This window comes from Adelges cooleyi, unplaced genomic scaffold (assembly GCF_023614345.1).
Source record: "Adelges cooleyi isolate 19-005CV unplaced genomic scaffold, UGA_ACOO_1.1 ACOO_flye_CR_arks_rails_tigmint_CR_PRNA_306, whole genome shotgun sequence".
In the NCBI taxonomy this organism is placed as follows: domain Eukaryota; kingdom Metazoa; phylum Arthropoda; class Insecta; order Hemiptera; family Adelgidae; genus Adelges; species Adelges cooleyi.
The window spans coordinates 2,299,955-2,319,778 of record NW_026095977.1 but is presented as its reverse complement, the minus strand read 5'-3'; the positions used below and the strand labels follow the sequence as shown (position 1 = coordinate 2,319,778).

The 19,824-nt window shown below is 36.1% G+C and overlaps 1 protein-coding gene across 1 annotated transcript in view; it reads left to right on the top strand.

Annotated features, from left to right (window-relative positions):
* LOC126839565 (homeobox protein aristaless-like) overlaps nucleotides 1–16,388 on the top strand; it is a 51,208-nt gene extending 34,820 nt beyond the window's left edge. Inside the window, exons 2-4 of the mRNA XM_050574929.1 lie at nucleotides 10,049–10,415; nucleotides 10,816–10,861; nucleotides 15,173–16,388. Of these exons, the coding sequence (XP_050430886.1) occupies nucleotides 10,049–10,415; nucleotides 10,816–10,861; nucleotides 15,173–15,919 (1,160 nt within the window). The 3' untranslated portion in view covers nucleotides 15,920–16,388. The remainder of the gene's footprint in view (nucleotides 1–10,048; nucleotides 10,416–10,815; nucleotides 10,862–15,172) is intronic.
* The last annotated feature ends 3,436 nt before the right edge of the window (nucleotides 16,389–19,824 follow it).

Genomic DNA, 19,824 nt, shown 5'->3' with positions numbered 1-19,824 from the left:
GCATTCATTTTACAAATATCCTATGAAATGTATATATTTTGGTCCATATTCCAAAATCGTGTATTGTTTTAAGTATTTTACTTTTTTTGTAGTGTTTATCTTAATAAATAAACATATAAAAAACATTTTCATAGCGTCGGCCAATTCGCCTAACTTAACTTCCCAAATAAAATTCTTCTAGGTATCATCCATACATGTGATCTAACCTGAACTGTGCGACTACTAGGCTTATATTTAAAAATTTGAGACCTAATAAATTGGGTACTTTTCTGTCCTGCCTGAAATGGGAAACACGTGAAAAAAATAAATGACTAAAATGATTTAAATGGACAATAGCCTCAAGACATGCACACACAACAGTGTTATACGACGCAGTATAATATTATGATAATCCCATTAAACAGGTGCACTAAAAGAATTAATACATACTTTATACATGTATATATTAATTATATTATACACCTAAATCAGCGTGGGATCAATTCAGAACGCATTTAATAGGACCGCAGCTGTGAATGCCAAACCAGGATTAACATTGTTTTGTTTAAAAATATCAATATTACATTTTCAAAACGAATAAATGCTTTTTAAATGGATATTTAATATTAACAATCTATCCGAAGTCTATCTAGCCGAGTTGGGCAGGTCGGTATAATGTAATATGTCAAAATGCATCATATTATTAATAGGCAAGGGATTTATATCCAGGTCATCCAAGATATAGTAAATCATGGTTCACAGGATTTTATAATATACACTAGGTTCGGGCGTTATATAGTAGGATTATTATTAGTGTTAATCACTATTAGTTTTAATAATAGTAATTATATTCTATAACGGATCTTAATATGTTCTAAAAGGGTTGAGCTGAGGGGCTTTACTCGTGAGTACGGTTTTCATTTACACCAAGTCTATAATTACTATAATCATTAAGTATGCACAGTTCGTCATTTATGGCAAGGCAGTGTTAATTATTGTTATAGGTATATAGTGTATAATTTTCAAAATATACAACACATTTATGGATTTGGATAAAAATAAAATATGCGTCTCCAAGATGTCTTCAGACTTATTAATTTAGTCAGTGACACTTTATTTGAGCGTGACCGAAAATCAAGCGACTAACGGAGAGTTAAAAACCTTTCATTTACAATACAAAAAAAAATCTAGGATAAAATTCACGTGTTTAATATTTTTGCTGACGTTTCAAAGGATTTCTATATAATACTTTGAGAGGTTTTAGCAGGCTGCTCGAGCAATGCTGCCGTCCAAATATTAGAAGAAAATATCTCATTTGAGATGAGTCTGCACGTTTTCTTCAGACTATATATTGAATTATGGCGCTGATTTGGCCTTGAGGTGCTAATACAATATTCGGGATTGGATTTTTGAGAAAAACGGTTTATTGGTTTACCAGATGACGTCCATAGGTGAAAATCAACAACATTTCACAATTTTCAGAAAAATCGCTAATTGCAGAGCCGTGCGCATTCGTCTTAATGTAATAAGACAAAATTCTGGCAAATCAGCAGCGCATACCTATAACGTTGATTGCACCCGTTTCCAAGCAATCGCAATCAGTTCTGTAGAAGGTAACGCGCATTTTATAATAAATTATTACTTTTAATAAAACGTCTTGTGTACAGCAGCTGCCATTAGTGTTATTAATTGCGCGCCTCGCGTTCGAAAATAATAATTATTGTTGCTGTTCGCCGACGACGTTGTTAAGTTTAATAATAATACTATAAAGTTTTAAATTATATAGGCAAACGTGTAAATTTCTCAGTAACGAAATGCCAAAAACAAACAAAAACTAGGTTACATAAGACTCGGATACCGGCTGAATACCCGGAATAGTTCAAAAAACCCCTTTTATGTTGAGTAGTTCATTAAACATTGAAACAATGTTGAGTGCACCATAAGTGCAGAGGCGCCGTAAAGGGACAATCAGGGATAAAGTAAAAAGGGATTCGCAGAAGATAAAGGCAGAAGAAACTCATCGCAAAATTCCGGGAACAGCGAGAATAACTAACATCCAGCTTGGGTATTTATGTACTTAAACTTATCCAAGCTATAAGAAGGCTGATTGTAAACAAATGGGGCAGATATTATGTAAGCAATATTTTCCGAACAATCTCAACAACGATTTTCAATTTGAAGTGAAAAAATACAAAAATTGTTGCATAATACTGCACTTTCATTTGCCCCATTAGTTTTCAACGACCCTTTAAAACTTTTACATTTTTTTGTTATCTCTCAAGATTCAAAATCTAGTTCGTAGAGTTAATAATTTTTTCTAACATCTAAAAGCCAGCCGGGTAAAGTTTTTTTTTTTTTTTACTGGGCGACACTTGTCTATGTGTGTAGTCTAGCCATGACTGATTTATTGAACCGTTTAAAATTTAAACATCAAGTATATATTAATTAATATACAAATCTTAGAAAGAAGGGAAAATAAACAAAAAGTTTCCCTTCTTTCTGGGAGGTAAAGGGTTAACCGTTGAATATACCAGCTAATTATTTTCCACTTCTATCATGGATAAAATCCTATTCGAGTAAGTTTGTTGGTCTTTGTTCTCGTCAGTTTGAGTTTCGCAAAGTAGTCTTTCCTAGTATTAGTATTCGCCGTCTTCATAAAGACCGTTTTATACTGTTACTTATCCTTCTATCAGTATCCATTCTATAAGCTGACGAAGCGAATATAACTAAGGAGTGTCTTATTTTCCAAGAAGTTCCAAATAAATTAACTAATTGGTATACCTAGTGTTGTTGGGTTATCTATCTCTCATCGCAGGGAAATGTAAAATTATGTCGTTTCACCGAACACGCGAAGCTTATGCGATTACTGTCTTAATTAATTTCCACTAGACCGAGTGTGCAAAGTAAAAGACTATTATAGTGTCCCTTCTCGTGACGAAAACAATATACATAATTATTGTACCTAGGTAACCTCTCGGATCCACGTGTTGAAGCTCAAATTGCTTATCTACGTACACACATTGTAGCACGTTAGGTTCTTTAATTCTCTTAATTTTGATGGTAAAAAACCAGAAAAAAACATTAACACAAATTCGATTATTACAAGTGTAGAGGTACACGAATCCGGCTGTATAGGTATGTGTAAATACCTACATTTTATTATATTAAAACGTTCCAGGTCCTCGGTTTTTTTTTTTGGTATAAATTAATGTAAATACTAATTGGTCCTTTCTCCGTTGTGGGTAAATATAATATTATTATTATATGATAAGTATTACATTAATATAACCCGCAGCACCGAAAAAGGTCAAACAACAACCTGTCACGCCGCGTTACCTATACCTATTTCTTGTACTGCGCTTATTGTAGGTATTTATATATATATATATTATATTATATAAATTATATTTCTTAAAAATACACAGTAAACGTACTATATTATATATTATAATATTATGTGCACAAGTGCAGACGCGCGCTTTTTGTATAAATGGATATTGTGTTTTCGGTTCTTAAATTAATTTTAAAAGAAACACAGGTCAACAAATCCGATATTATAAATAACAAATATAATATTAGATATATGTGTGTATGTGTATTATCTTTGCGCGCACAACCAATATATTATGCTAATTTGCATTCGATTTAATAACTCGGATAAAAAAACACCAAAGAGCAAATTCATCACTGCGCTGTAGTCGGTCCGGGTTAAAAAAAAAAAAAAATATGAACAGACGGTTATTTATTTGTTAATTATGGTAATACAACTAATAACACATTAAATCGGTTATATATTCGAGTTGTCGGACCGTCGCTAATGGTCTTAATATTTTTATATATATATATATTTTTTTTTTTTTGTACACACTATCTTAAGGTTGTTCATAATATTTATTATTAAATTGTCGTGTACCGCAAAAGAGCTGCGTGTAGGACACGGTCGTCTTGCCGAGAGACAATGGGAATTTGGGATGTGAACAAATTTTTTCTAAAAATATCTAATACAAGTTGCCCACTCGCATTGATTGGAAAGTATTATAGGTGCACGCGACTCGGATTATACCTATAGAAAGTATGAAGTAATATTTTCTGCTTATACCGCAAGTCCCCTAAGTCTTCCTGTCCGTCACCACCGTGTATCCCATCACGAATAATAGGGTCGACCAGCCAAATCGTCTTTCCGTCCACAAATCTCTATTCATAAAGAGGCGGTTTGAACATTTTCAGTTCTTATGTGGCAAGCAAAAACTATCCACATTCACTGAATCAATAGTAGACATCTAAACATGTCGTTATCGGTGGAATATAGTGTCCTTAGAAATATGGTGTAGCACATCCGCATAATTATATCAGTTTTATACTAGTATATTTTTTGTCTAGTGCCTATTTAACCGGTTATACTGAACAATATTCAAATAAAACGATTAATCACTTTTAAGTTTTTATTACTCTTATTAGTTTTTAGCAGTATGGTTTTGACGGTGATTTTAATGTAGTTAAATAAAGAATGTCACTGTACGATTTAAATGCAATATTTTACGTTCTTATTTTAAGTTATTTAACGATATTTTTAAAATTAACATCAGTTTTAATTTTTGGAACCCTTATATTTGCGCATGAACAAAAATATATTATATGTACCTAATCATAGAATGAAATTTGCACTCCGAAAGATCATTATTATATTGATTTTTAAAACATGTTCCATTCCTTTTGTTCATCAACTGAAATTATGTTTGTGATCTTTAGAGTTTTTGAAAAGTTTATCAACGCGCACCACTGTCGTGACTTAATTTCACTTTTTCTAATCAAGTGAAGAATTTACAGATGCCAAACCTAGCCAGGTAGATACCTAGCCAGGTAATAATAAGGTCGTGATTAGGTAGGCACTGCTAACTGTGGTTATTACTTTATACAGTTACTATAAAATCAATTGGATGGTATACGAGACGAAGAAAATGCACAATGACAATTAAAAAAAAAAAACAATAATTATGTTATTTCGATTAAGTAGGTATTAATAATTATTGGGGCAGAAAAAATAATTTAATATTAAAAACTACGACATCCTGTTGTGGGCAAATTACCTATGTATATTTTAGTGCCTATACCTACTTAAAGCAAGGATCTGGATATCGATTAGAAAATCGTTTATCTCATGAAAGTATAATATTATATTATAGTGATGATATTCATGATGTTCTAGTTTATTGAAATTCGAATTTCCATCGTGCCGGCGGGCATGACTCCTAATCAAAATTCGCTTTAAACCCCACACGTTCTGCATGTTACCTATATATTATTTCCTCGAGATGGTTTTTTATTCTATATAGTAAATGTACACGTATACATTATAATTATTATTGCTATCCGATACTCATAATGGCTATTTATATACCTATAGTGGTGTACCAAATTGGATGTAATATGATAATAATCATTTATATAGGTACGGGTTATAGGCATGACCGATATCGGCACCTATTATGTACGCATTATTATTATTATTTATTATCAAAGCCAGTCTAATATTATAGTATAATATACAGTTATTATTCTTGACGGTGGTAGGTAGGTAAGTAGGTATAGACATAATACGTCTGGGTTAGGGCCGGCTACTGATAACAGCGGATATTTTCAAAGACAGTGAAATGCTTTTAGTATTTTGGATTTCAAGTTGATAAAACAGGCGCCGCCCTGTGTACGCCACCTACGGCATCGGTGGCGGAGTAGGTACTTAATTAATTAGTGTGTGTCTCTCTCATCACCATATCATAAAAAAAAAAACGAAGTAAAACCCACATATTTGAAACAGTACTGATTTTATGTGCCGGCACGTGTACCTACTTAATTGCAAAACAAAATTATTATTATGGGCGCCAAACATTATTTTAAAATCTGATTAACAAGAAAAAACAAATTGAGTTAGGTACTAGTTAATAGGTCGAGTATGGTAAATATGAACAAATCGAGCCAACCTATAGGTGTTTTTTAATAAAAAGTTTAACTGTGAGCTTTCGATGTAAAGACTTTAATATATTAAACAATTCAACGTAACACGATTATTTTTGGTTATTTCCAAAAATTGAGAAATTGTATTCAGGACAATTAACTTCACTGATTTATAATCATCCCACTTAACCACATTTTAGTAAAATATATACTAATAAAAATACTATAGGTACCTTCTTCTCGGCTCCGCACCTAAGTTAAATCACATATAGTCTTCTAACTTTTTTACTTACCCGTAGATAGACGTTTTAATTATCCTTCCCTTCTTGAGCATTTTACTTTGTTTTTGGTAATTGTATTAATGATAAAATCCTTTCAAGAAATTTTTCAAATACATTTTTACTCGAAAATGTTCAGGTCATATTTGTATTTCTATGTAGTTATTTTCCTGAGTCTATTGTATTTGTATAATGTTATATCTATAGATATACCAACTGCTATGTATCCTATAAATTCCGTTTTGACTTGTTGTCAAAAATAAGGGATGATCCGAAATATTAAATTTTCAAATCGGAGTCGGGTCCTTGCTGATGCTTTTTGTTTTCTTAGCGTGTACAATGTTGATGAAAGAAAGGACCAAACAATGCTGAAGGCAATTTGCGTGTGTAATTATTAAAAAAATATATATATAAACTTTGTTAATAATTATAGTAATGCGAAAAAAAACCGGTGTAACAATTGATTTTTTGTTTGTCGTCGACATTACATCAACAATACCTACTAATAATTTTAATAATTGCGTTAACCGCGCGGTTAAAACCAAAATGAATCGCACATACCATAACCGCGGTAGTGGGTACACTGCGGTGCGCCAAAGCGATTACCGGACAATGTACCTAACCATAATAATAATAACAGTATAAATTATAATGTTAATGATATTTTTATTTGTATGTTCCATTAATTTTCCTTTTGTTGTTGTTATTATTACTAGTCGTGTACGTCTCGTTAAGACGTTTATAAAGTAAACATTTTAAGTGTGTCTGCGGGATACAACAGTTTCGCGTAGAACATTTAACATGGCGCGTTTATGCATACATTGATGGACATATATAATATCATATTATCATCGGAAAATATATTGTCGGTTAAGGTGAGTATAATATTGTATACAATGTGTTTCGCATCGTAAATTATTATGTACACAAGCCGTATTGATTTATTCTAATGACAATATTATTATATCCCGACGTTTTCCAGTGTATCGTTTATCATCGACAAAAAAAACACCCTATCGTAAACGGTACAACACTGTTTGCGCCGGCAGACGATTATTATTATTGTTTTTATTTTATTGTTACGGCTCGTTTTTTTTTCAATTATAACGCCGTTCAGTGTTTACATAATATTATACCGAACCGACCCGTTTTAAATACTAAATCACTTTTTTACGATTATAATAATAATTATTATTATTATTATTTTGTACACGGTCGCGCATACCTATACTAATACGATAATATTGTAAATAATAAAAACGTAGGTACGGCCATTTTTTCTATCCGTGTACGGCAAATTGAATTATACCGCGCGCAGGTGACCGAGATGTAGGTACCTATACATAATATTGTATGTTATTGTTGTTATTATAATTATACAATTTATACACGTTTGAAAACTGGTCTTGTGTCGGAGACGACGGTGCCCAATTCTCGAAAAAATAATAATAATAATAATAATAGTAAATTGGCTTACAAAGTGGCGGTAAACGAAGAAATCGAATAGGAAATAGTGTAGAAATTGAGTTTCCGGCGCGAGGACGGCACACTTGGCAGTTGGCTCTATAAGGATATTAAGAGAACACAGGAAATTAACAACGTTTATTTTTCTGAACTGTCCGTTTTTCGTGTTACCGTACCGGTTATAACCGGCGGTTGTTTTTTTCAAATAAAAAATATCATAAATCCTATATAAGCAGACAGAAATAAATATGTTATATGGAAATGGAATGGGGTCATTTTTTGAAATACCACATTGAATAGAAATAGTAACCTTATTGTAAAAAAAAAACGCGGTAAATTCGGAAATGCCGTTTAGTTTTCATGATGACTTTTAATATCCTTTACAAATGACGTTCAAAAATCGACGGTCTAATTGAATAGGTACATTATGTACAATAATATATTGGTTTCCATTGTGGTTACTGATTACCACGGTTTTTATGGTCACCACTAAAATGGTAGTAAGCGTGTGGGTGATCATTGTTCAAAATTCAGTCATTCAAAATTTAAATACACATCACGAAATAACGAATTAAACAATATTCTTAGTATTATTAGAATAAAATATTTGTCTAAAGTTATCTTAATAATACTAAACTTTTATCTTATACATCATTCAGTCTGGATTCAGATAAAACTTTCCTATCCTGTATAAGGTTACGCTTGGTATAAAGGTGGAAATAAAATTTGTTGGACCACTTGTATGGAAAGTGTTTTTAAAACAAATCCGTATTTAACTAAATTTTAGAATGTTAAGACTCTTAGAATTTATTTGTTAAACAGGCGTAAATACATATTTTGTGGGTGGCTTATAATAACCACAAGCAGTAAATTGCACACAATTTGTCCTATAAATTGTATTCATGAGTTTAAAATTACCAAAAGACATTTTTGTTTTTACTAATTTTGACCATAACATATTTACTTGATGTGGCCAATACTGGCTAAGTCGTCGACACTTTAATTTTATAATATCAGTTTTTAGAAAAAAACTGCTCGCTTGTAGAACGTTGATTTATTGTTTAACTAAAATCGTTTATGCGGTAATAAAAAAAAAACATTTTAAAATAAGTTTTTTTTAAGTAAATAAATTGAAAATATTGTTTCCGTTTTGATATTACGCATCCATTTAGGCTGTATGGCGACGTAAGGAGTTTAGTTGTTGTCTTATTTTTCTAAAGCACCAACGGTCTGTGGTCGAAAAATAAAAAAAATATAAACCGAACACACGTGACCAAGCTTATTTTTTCTTAAAGGTTTCGCGAAATTCAATCACATAATATATTTAGGTACCTTTGGTTTGATCGAGTAAGGGTTTAGCAGGGAAAAAAACACGGCAGGGATAAGGTTAGCCAATTCGTGTTTATATATAAATATATATATTTGTGTATGTGCGAGTACTTTTATGTACCGCATTGAAAGATATTTTGCTTACGTTGCCCAGCGTTCCACTCCTTCGGGCGTGTCTATGTTGAGTCGACCTGCCCGCGTGAGCTTCAGCAAACACTTTTGATACGATTCGAACAACCCGTCGCTGGTCCAGATTTCTACACCGAAAAAATACTGTACTGTATTCATTATAACATCCACGTCGACCACTCGGCCATCTCCAAAATGGGCCAGCAGGATTTCGGTGATCCTCTGCGACGTGGCATCGTCGTCCAACATTTTGGACAACGTTTACTTAGTAAACAACGCAGATTTGATCAAATTTCAATTGTTAATGGCCAGACATTGTAATGAATATTGTCATTGTTAGCGATGGTTCCCAAACAAAACAAATGTATTGAATAATAATAAACAAATTAGCAAAAAACAAATGGCAATTATGAAAATTCACGTCGACTGAAAGAGAGGTAGGAGGGGGAATGACCTCAAGAGTACGACTCGAGATGATAGCCATCTTATGAGTGGAGATAAAAGATCGGACGGACACAAATAGATGGGAGTAGTGAGAAAAGTAGAGGGTAAAAGAACTGTAGTGTAAGCAAGGTGTCTACGAGAGGCAAGAACAGAAAATTAGGTCAAAGTTGTTAACTTAGAGCGGGCAAAAAGTTTAACGATCAATAGTGATCTGAACAGGTTAGCGGCATACTGAAGACCAATTATTGAGAGCTTATGGAGATTTGTTGAGATATAACGATCCGTTGGAGTCATTCAGGGTAGTCGACACGTCCTGTCGTTTGGGGCGAGTAGAAAAACATTATGCGGCATGTCCGATTAATGCCTCAAAGGCCATCGGGGTTGTGTGATGTCAAAATCAACAATGTGATCTTACAAACCATCCCTTGGTTTTTAATCATACATTTTTTTTTTTTTTTTTTTTTTATCAACAGACCGGAACGACATGCGAGGATCGCCGGAATACAAGCGAAACAACAGTTTGATGCAAAGCGGCGGAGGCGGTGATCAACAGCATCAGCATCAGCAGCAGCAGCAGCAACACCAGCGACACCCTGTATCGGTTACAGGGTACGACGATATCATGTACCAGAGACGGCAACAGGCCGGCACCCCAAGCACGTTGAACGGCGGCGGCAGCGGCGGTGACGACGACGACTGTGCCGTTGGAGACTTGGACGATTTTGGCAGCGGTACGCCTAAACGCAAGCAACGCCGGTACCGGACCACGTTCACAAGTTTCCAGCTGGACGAACTGGAGAAGGCTTTCGGCCGAACCCACTATCCAGACGTGTTCACCAGGTACGATGATGGAAAATACTCGAGTGTCCCAAAAAAATAATGGCGGGGTTTCAAACGGCTGTAGGTCGTGAAATATTCGACCTACAGCGCTCTGGTAGGGCTTGAACGAAAGAGGGTGTTGTCAAGTATCGAACGACTGCTGTAGGTCCAATACTTCACAACCTACAGCCGTTTGAAACGCCACCATTCTTTTTGGGACACCCTGTACTTGGGTGTAACTATTAATCTTATATCAGCAACGTCCGGTCGTCTTTGGGAGGTGTGGCCCCTACTGTTCCCAAATAATAGGGTTCACACAGGCCTGACATACTACCTGAATTTATTACTAATTAACGCATTTTGATTATCCTCGCAACAGTCCTCACTTTTTCACCGGATTTTATTTTGTTTTGTTTTACAGAGAAGAACTAGCGTCCAAAATCGGACTTACCGAAGCACGGATACAGGTAGGACCGATTTTTGTTTCTACACACTTTGAAAAATTTTACAGTCTTACAAATCGCCTTAAATCACACCTTCGATTCCTACAAAGATACTTGGATTAATCCACTCTGCACATCTCTTACCCTTTTGTACTCTCAGTGTCTCAACCACTAAAGCTACATCACAATTCAATGTAGGTACAGGGTGAGTGTACAAAATTCATCCAATACCAAGTACGGGTTTAGTTCGGTTCGGGAGTGGCATTGGATTTTCCATAAGATTTCCAAATGGGAGAAGGGTAATAAAATAAGATTCCGGACCGCTGGACACATTAGATAAATAACAAAAAACAATTAAAACAATAATAACAAAGTGTGGAATTATTATTATTATTTTTTTTAATGAAATTTATTATATTTCCCTCTCGTGTGCCGGCAAGTATAATTTATTGAACGATTCTCCACATTCATAATATTCATCATTCTTATAATATGGCGTCGGCGGCGGTGGTGTACATACAAAACGAACCGAATATCATTTCTGTTATTTGTTTCATCCGCTAATTGGCTGCCAACATATCGGCGCATTTATCATCCGGTGTTTACCTAAGGTACAACATCTCCCAGGTACCTTAGACATAAGCTCAGCTCTTCCACCTGTGACCCGTGGCGCCCTGCCCATTATCGAATTAACAATATAACCAGTCCTGGCCGACATAATAATATTTAAATAATATTTATATATCAATAGATCATTAACCGGGGCCGGGATAAATATGATTATCGTACACCGGCACAACAACGATAATCGACCATCACATAATATTTATTATATTATAATATCCAACGGCGTCGGCGGTTCAATATCAAAGAACATATCATAATGTCGTGCTGGGTCTTAAGCTAGCCAAAACGAAATCAAAATCGAATAATCGCCGGTAAACCTTTCGACGTTAACCGTTTCAATTAAGCGACTTGAACAGACACAAATTATAGTATAGTCTTCTTGTTAATTTTTACTTCTATTCGTGTGGGATATTATATTACATCATAGTAATATTTCAATTACAAGTATTGTGTGTTAGTTTTATGCGGTCGTGTGTGTGTGTGTGTGTCTTATTAGTACCTAATTGTTAGTGCTTTTCCAAATATTTGCGCTCACTCCTCATATATTTAGATAGGCTTTCGTTTTTGTAATAATAATATATACACAGATTTTATTAAGGGGAAGAATTGTATATGTACCTTGTATATATTATAAAAATATAATTTTGTTTACTTCTTGTTACCACGTTAATATTCTGTATACGTTTTTACATACATTCTTAAGCCATTTTGGTGGTAAAACCTTTTATTAGAAAAAAAACCACGCATCGTGTTTTGATGTTTGAAAGGAAGGAGACATTTTACAGTTTTTTGAATAGGCCTCTGATTTTGTTTTCATTCAATTCGAAAATTATAGGTTATAAATATTTGTAATATTCAAACTGAACAGTAAATGTGGATCTACTACAATAATAGTTCCTATAATACGTTTTAAAAGAACAAAATAAATAACAAGTGTAATTATGAACGCATTCTTCAAATTCTAAGCATAATATGTATATTATGCTATATTTTATTATAATTAAAATCAGAATTTTCTGTCTATAAAATTTCTATTAATTACATATGTGTATTTTATAAACGTTTTTAAGTGTAATACCGTATACTGAAAAATACAGAACCAAACGGTTTTCGTAATTTTAGAAGTTATTTGTTTAAGAAAAAACTATATCTATATTTTTGCACCTAATTTGAGTGGAAATTCCGCTGCAGTACGAAAAGTAATTTCAATCAGTCGATTTCGTTTCTCATAGCAAATCATTTGTAAATAATTGTATTTTGGTTATTATTATTGTAATTATATATTTTTACTTGCAAATTTAGTTAAAAAAAAAAACCTAATTATTGAATTTTAAGATATTTCTAAATGGAAATATTATTAAAAAACAGTCAGCTTAGACACGCAATAAAATTATTGAACAATTACAATGTTATAAACAAAAATTTACTTAATTTTCCATCATAAAAAAAAAAAAACGATTTGCGACGATAATTATTTGGCGGACTGTAGACAGTACCAATTGTAAGTCGTACCAAAACGGATGAACACAATGATTATTATGATTGTTTGTTTATAGTGAAATAACCGTCTTGGCAGATGTAAATAAAATATACATAATAAATAACCCCGCGGGGTCGCGGTGTGTGTGTGTAACTCACAATAATAATAATAACAATAATAATATAATAATTTATGTGAGTGGTACCTAACAAGAAATATATAGGATATTATACTCTTTGGGTATACCAGCCGTAAATCATTTGCCCCGTGTCTTAACAGCAACTACAATAGAATACACTCTACGAATTTCACATGCTATAATAATATTAGACACACAGAACTCAAAAAACAAAAGCCCGCCAACGCTGTTTTAAAGCTGTGGTTCGACAGCCGGCTCGTTGCAGTGGGCATTTTGAAAATTTACTAAAAAGACTGAAACTACAAAATATATCCGCCTAACGGTAGTGAAATAATGGTTTCACAATAATAATATTTATAAAAACACATGTTACACACAACGTTAGCCGGCCAACCGGATAATAATTGTGCTCGGCTCGGTATAAATTATTCATTCGACTAATTAAGCCATCGGCTCGTCGAGGAGTTTTACATAAATAATAAATGTACAATCTCGTTGTTCGGTGTAGGTTCAGTGTTTACCTACGATAATTAGTGATTATATCATGTTTAGTCGTTACGGTAGAACGTCTTCGCCGGTCCACGATATGTCCTCTCAATAACTTACATAATATACTTAAGTGAGTGCACGCAAAAAGTACCCAGTGACGTTTTCCGAAAACGTCAAAACGTCAAACGAAACGCACTATTATGTCTTGGTTGTGTAAACAAAGGCTGTGACGCCAAAATATGTCTCATGGCGATGTTATTTTTATTTAACCCTCTTTTTGCGCAACCTTTTAAGGATATTAAACCGCAGCAGCAGACGTGCAAAGTATTTGGGACAATTTCGGCACAATGAGAAAACTCTGTAATATTTTGTGCCTGTCCTTAAAATCCCCAACGACAAATACCTACTACTCCATTTCTGAATTATCTTGTAAATTATTTATATACCGCCGTGCAACGCGCTATATTTTATTTATAACATATATATATATATACCTACAGTCGTTTTGTCAACTGCTACGGTTTTTTTTTACAATTGGGGGAAAAAAAACGCTTGATGCTATTTTTTTCAGACAGAATATCACTCGAGTATGTCCAAATGGCTCGCCTAAAACGCTCCATAAGCCTCCTCGTTTTATATATAGGTGTAACCGCAATGTGTATTTTAAACTCACAAGTAGAGAGCGGATTTTTAGGTTGGAATAACGTCCAAAATACCGTGCTAACCATGTTCAATAATAAAATATTCTATATTAGTTGCGACTATACATGATACATTACAATAGAATAACCGGTAAAATATATGCTTGGAAAATGCTGAAACCTAAAAATATGCAAAATAATGTGTTTTCGATTTTTCACATTTTTCACTTGCGTTGAACTGCATAAAGCCAATAAATATGTAAATACATATTATGCTAAAAATCCGCTGTCTAAATATAAGCATTATAATATAATTTAAGATGTTCAGTGGAGTGCATCCAGAGTTCCGTGGCGTTAGGCTTTATGACGTTTGACGAAGCTAGTTTGGTTGCCTACCCGTAGGTCCTCGGGAAAACATCTAAATTTCCATCTTAAACAGTTTTGGTATACACCATATTGTACATAAATTAATACAGCAATCAGTTGTTCCTCTAAGCCCGGGCGTACAAGATCCACGAGATTAGAGAATAAGTTGTATAATTTAAAAAATTAACAGATTATTAAATGATTTACCGTAATTAAACATAATAGGATCCTTTATCGACTGCTTTAAATTGTTGTATCTAATATTGGGGACACTGGCTCATTATGTTACATGAATTCGCCAATCTAAGTTAGGTACTTTGAAGCATATATTTATAATTATCAAGTTTAATTCCAAATAGGTACATTTTTTATACGATTGTAATATATAGCATACATAAGTAATAAAACTGTTGATTTTATAAGATACAATTTGAAATAACCTTTTAACTGAGGCACAACTCAAGTTAATTTGTTTTCAATTAACTTTTAAAAATAATACAAATTTAACTTAATTTAGTTAAACGACAGTAATAAATTATAAGAAAATTATTTTCAATAGATTTCTAACACTGTGTGTTCGATGTTTTTTGCAGGTATGGTTCCAAAACAGACGGGCCAAGTGGCGTAAGCAGGAGAAAGTCGGACCGCAGGCCCATCCGTACAACAACAACCCTTATTGCGTGGGCCCGATGTCGGGCACGGCCATAAACCCGTCGCCGATGCCGTTCGGGCACATGAGCGGCATGCACAGACCGCCGCCCACCACCATCGAGAACGGGTTCCTGCGATTCCACCCGTCGGTGGCCACGTCGTCCGCGTCGCCGCCACCGCCGCCGCCGCCTTTGTTCCTGTCCCCGCACTACGCGGTGGCCGCGGCCGCGGCCGCAGCTTACGGCCGCCGTCCCGACCCGTCGGCCGCGCGCCCGCCGCAGTCGCAGCAACCGTCCCCGTCGGCGGTCCACGGGCTGCAGGCCGTCGCGTCGTCGCCCCATCACCACCAGCACCACTTCAACAATCTGCTGGCCAACATGGCCATGGCCGCGGCGGCCGCCATGCGTCCCGCCGCCGCCGCGCACCATCCCGCCGCAATGATGGCCAACGCCGCGGCCATGCCGCCGCCGAGTCCCACGGGGTCCGCTTCCTCGTCGTCGGCGTCTTCGTCGTCGTCGTCCGCGGGCGGCCCCCGGGACGACATCATCGTCCGCCGGTCGTCCAGCATCGCCGAACTCCGGCTCAAGGCCAGGGAACACAAATTGGAAATAATGCGCAACAACAACAACAACAACAACAACGACACCGGCGGCGGCGACGGTGCCGGCGGAATGGCCAACTCTTCGTAACCCATGTCGTTGTTGACTTTGAAAATCATCATTTTTTTAAGTTACTAAAAAATTCCTTGTATATTTCCTTTATTTATATTAATATTATATTATATTTTGTATTTTTTAACGAATGTACGTGTAATTATTATTATCATCTTGTAAATACCCACTCGGCGACATTATTGTGCATTTAAAATAAAATTGTCTAGAAAAAAAAAATTGTATTATTATTATCATTACTATTTATGTTATATAACTATTATATATTGTGTTTCCGACCCATCGTATCGGTCGCTAACGTTGTACATTTTTGTATTGCTATATAAGTCCTATTGAAGTGTTGAGATCTATGTTTATTATAATATATATCTAATATGAATTCCGTTCGGTTAAGCATACTTTTTTTGAGTTTGTAAACAAAAAAAATTGTTCTCTCATTTGAAAACCCGTATACGATTAAGTTGTAATGTTACGATGTGATTTTTTAACTGACTTTAATATAACGTTCGAACGTCGCATAGAATATGTATGGTTATTACTTTTTTTTCCTAGTCATCCTTACGTTCAGAGTCATTGGTTGGAAATAAAAAAAAACATATATTTAACATAATAATATTAATATGTTGACTACAACCAACAACGGTCGATAACGTTGTGATCTGACACTTGACAACGGTAATATGAAAAAAACATGTTTGTTGATAAACGTGAACAGCCGAAATAAATTCAGTAATATTTTTTACTTAAAAAAAAAACTGTGGAATTCTCTATACTATGTATGACGTAAGTAAAAACTATTTTTGACTTTTTTAATGCTTTTTTCGTTGTCGTCTTTCTTTGTACTTGACGTTTGTTTTGTATATTTTCGTCGACTTTCGAGATAACCGTGGCGCGTGTAAGCTGAAAACTCGCGTGTCTGCCATGAACATCCTGGAAGGCCTGGACACGAGCCTGGAGCTGGACTACGTGATCGCGTTGCCGGCCGACCGAGCGTTCGCCGTGTCCCAAGAGCTGATGGGCAAAGGAGTGCCTTTCGATTCGATCAAAATGGCCGATTCCGAGGAAATCGCCGCGGCAAACAGGCCCGCGGACAAACAGACCGACGGCGGCAGCCAGTGCCGGCTGCGGCCGCGCATCCGGTTCATGCCCAACGCCATCAAGCTGGGCACGTACAACGGCGGCCAGTACAACGTGGTGATGCGCAGGCGGGCCACGCCGGACGCGCGCGAAACCATCTGGATATCGATGGCGGCCAACGGCTCGGCCGCCAGCAGCCATCACTCGGTGGCCGCCGCCGACCGACCGGCCGCGGTCAAGAAGAAGAAGTCCGCCGAAACCGGCCAACGCCGTCAGCGGCTTAGCAGCAAACGGGTCACCGAGATGATGGCGGTCACCACCAGAACGGTGTTCGACAACGGCCGGGTGACGCTGAGGAACTGCCAGTGTTCCTCGCCGGATTGCGAGGAGTACCGGTCCGCGTTGATCGACTACTTCGACTCGTGCAACAACGGTGGCCGGCCAGACTGTTGCATGTACAAGGATATAGTGGAGAAACTGATGTTCGCCGGTCACGAGCAAGCCGACCGACTGATGTTCGCCAGCCACGAGAAAGCCGACCGCGAGCTGAAGCTGACCAAGTCGATGGCGGACAACAACGTCAACGACTTGTGGTCGATGAACGACAGGGCGTTGGCCGCGGGACTGTACGACAATTGCACCGGGCTGACCAACCGCGACTCGAACGTGGCCGCGTCCGACGTGGATCCGGCCATTTCGCCGGCGGAGGAGTTCGACGACTACGCGATGACCCATCTGCTGGCCGCCGACCAGGGGTCGCGTGGCCGGCCGGACGCCGACGTGGCCGTCGACGCGGCCCGCCGCCACGACCAGTTCGGTCCCAAGCACGTCGTCCCGTTGGCCTTCGACGGCGCCGCGACGAGTAGAAACGCCGGGCCGGTCGTCGCGACTAACAAAAACGTCAGGCCCGCGGTGGTTGCTGTTACGAACAAGAACGTCGGGTCGCGGGCCGCCTCGCCCTCGGTGTACTCGTTGGATTATCCTCCGCCGCGCAGCGTGTTCAGCAACACCGATCAGACGTCGGTGGCGGTTTCCCGGACGTCCCGGGCGTCGGTGGCGGCGTCCCGGGCGTCGTCCAGGAGACAGGCCAAGCGGCCGTCCATATTCAAAGGGTTGTTCGGCAAGAGCAATAAACCCAATAAGAAAAAGAACCCGACCGACACTTTGGACGCGAGCAACTTGTCCGAAAAGAGCACCAGGCCGACCAAACGGCCTGTGGGCTTGGCGCGAAAACGTCGCGTCATCGACAAACCGAACAAACCACCCGAAACTCTGATAGGTTTTAAAAAACCAAACCAGTGATGCAACCTCTCGAAAAACCGTTGTGTGCGCCAACAAGAATTTTATCTCTTATTTTTTTTTTTACATTTTTTTTTTTTATTATTATTTTTGTTTTTGTAATCTATTTTTGTGATTATTACAAATAATTCCTCATGACTTTTTTATATTTTACAAATGCATTTATTGGTTTTCCTTTACACGTTATGAACTTCATAGCCACCTAGGATAATATCGCAATACTGACTTCTCAAAGTTTTAGCTATACCTTAAGACCGGAGATGGCCAAATTTAGAATAAACTGTTTTTTCTATTTTTGTGTTTTAAATACACAAGTCCAGACTGCTTCATATATCGCACCTCTAGAACAACACTACCACAACTCAAAATTTACAGTTTTGAGAAAAATCTATTTGAAGTTTATAAGTAATAACTAAGATAATATTTTACAGAGTTCTTTAGCTATGCGTTTGAAACTAAAAACTTAAATACTCACAAACATGTTTTACTACAATATGACTTCTTCAAATATTATGAAATACCTATTCACTTAAACCCAAAAAGTTAGACATATTTTAGTAGTATAATACTTGTTTGAAATTTTATAAAAAAATTATGTTAAAAAAAAAAACAGTTACTTATTATAACTATCATGAGCTTAATCGTGGATACAAAATTATGATATTATGGCTTGTTAAAAATAAATATAAATTATAATTATATGAATTAATCACTATTAGTAGTGTTCTTTTCAGACTCTTTTAAGTTTTGATACAAATAATAGTAAGTGTAGTATGGCATAGTATTTTTTATTGAAATGATTACCCATTTCTTTACTCGATTGTTTTAATGTCAATGAAAGATTTTACCTGATTGAGAATTATTAATTGGAATTTATTAATTTTTATCGCCAATTATTGAAACGATATGGATTAAGTTAAAACAATTTTTTTCTAAGTTTGTCAACATCTTGATTTATCATATTCTGTTAAGATTATTTAATCAGCAAAAAAAAAAATTGCAGTTCACACATTCACACAAGCATTGCTGACATAGCTGTCGTTGGTTGTATTAGTTAATATTTAATCAATTCTTGGTTTCTTAATAGAAACAAGTGCCCAGACTGCAAAAAAAAAAAAAAAAATCAACCAGTAGGTTAATCGAAAAAAGATGTTAGCAAGGAATGGTCAAGTCAATCCTTATGTAAATATTGAGTTTTTCGTTTTTAGAGAATTTATTTCTCATTTAATTATTCAACCAATTTTTATAAGTACCTACCTACAGTGACGCTAAAAAAAAAAAAGCAAAATGAACTATTGCTTAAATCAGTTGTATCATCTTGTGGAGATATTGATGGAGGAAAAATAATATCTGCTTCAGAAAAAAATCCATTGCCCTCAAAACGAACAAACCGATAAGTTATCAACAGTTTCCAAGCTATATTCGCGGCGAAGGGAGTTTTTTAATATTTTTAATTATATCACTCGATTGTGTACATCGTACCCAATCCATAAGTGTCGCCGAATTAACTGTACTCATAATTTACAACGCAATCGCAATAATTGTTT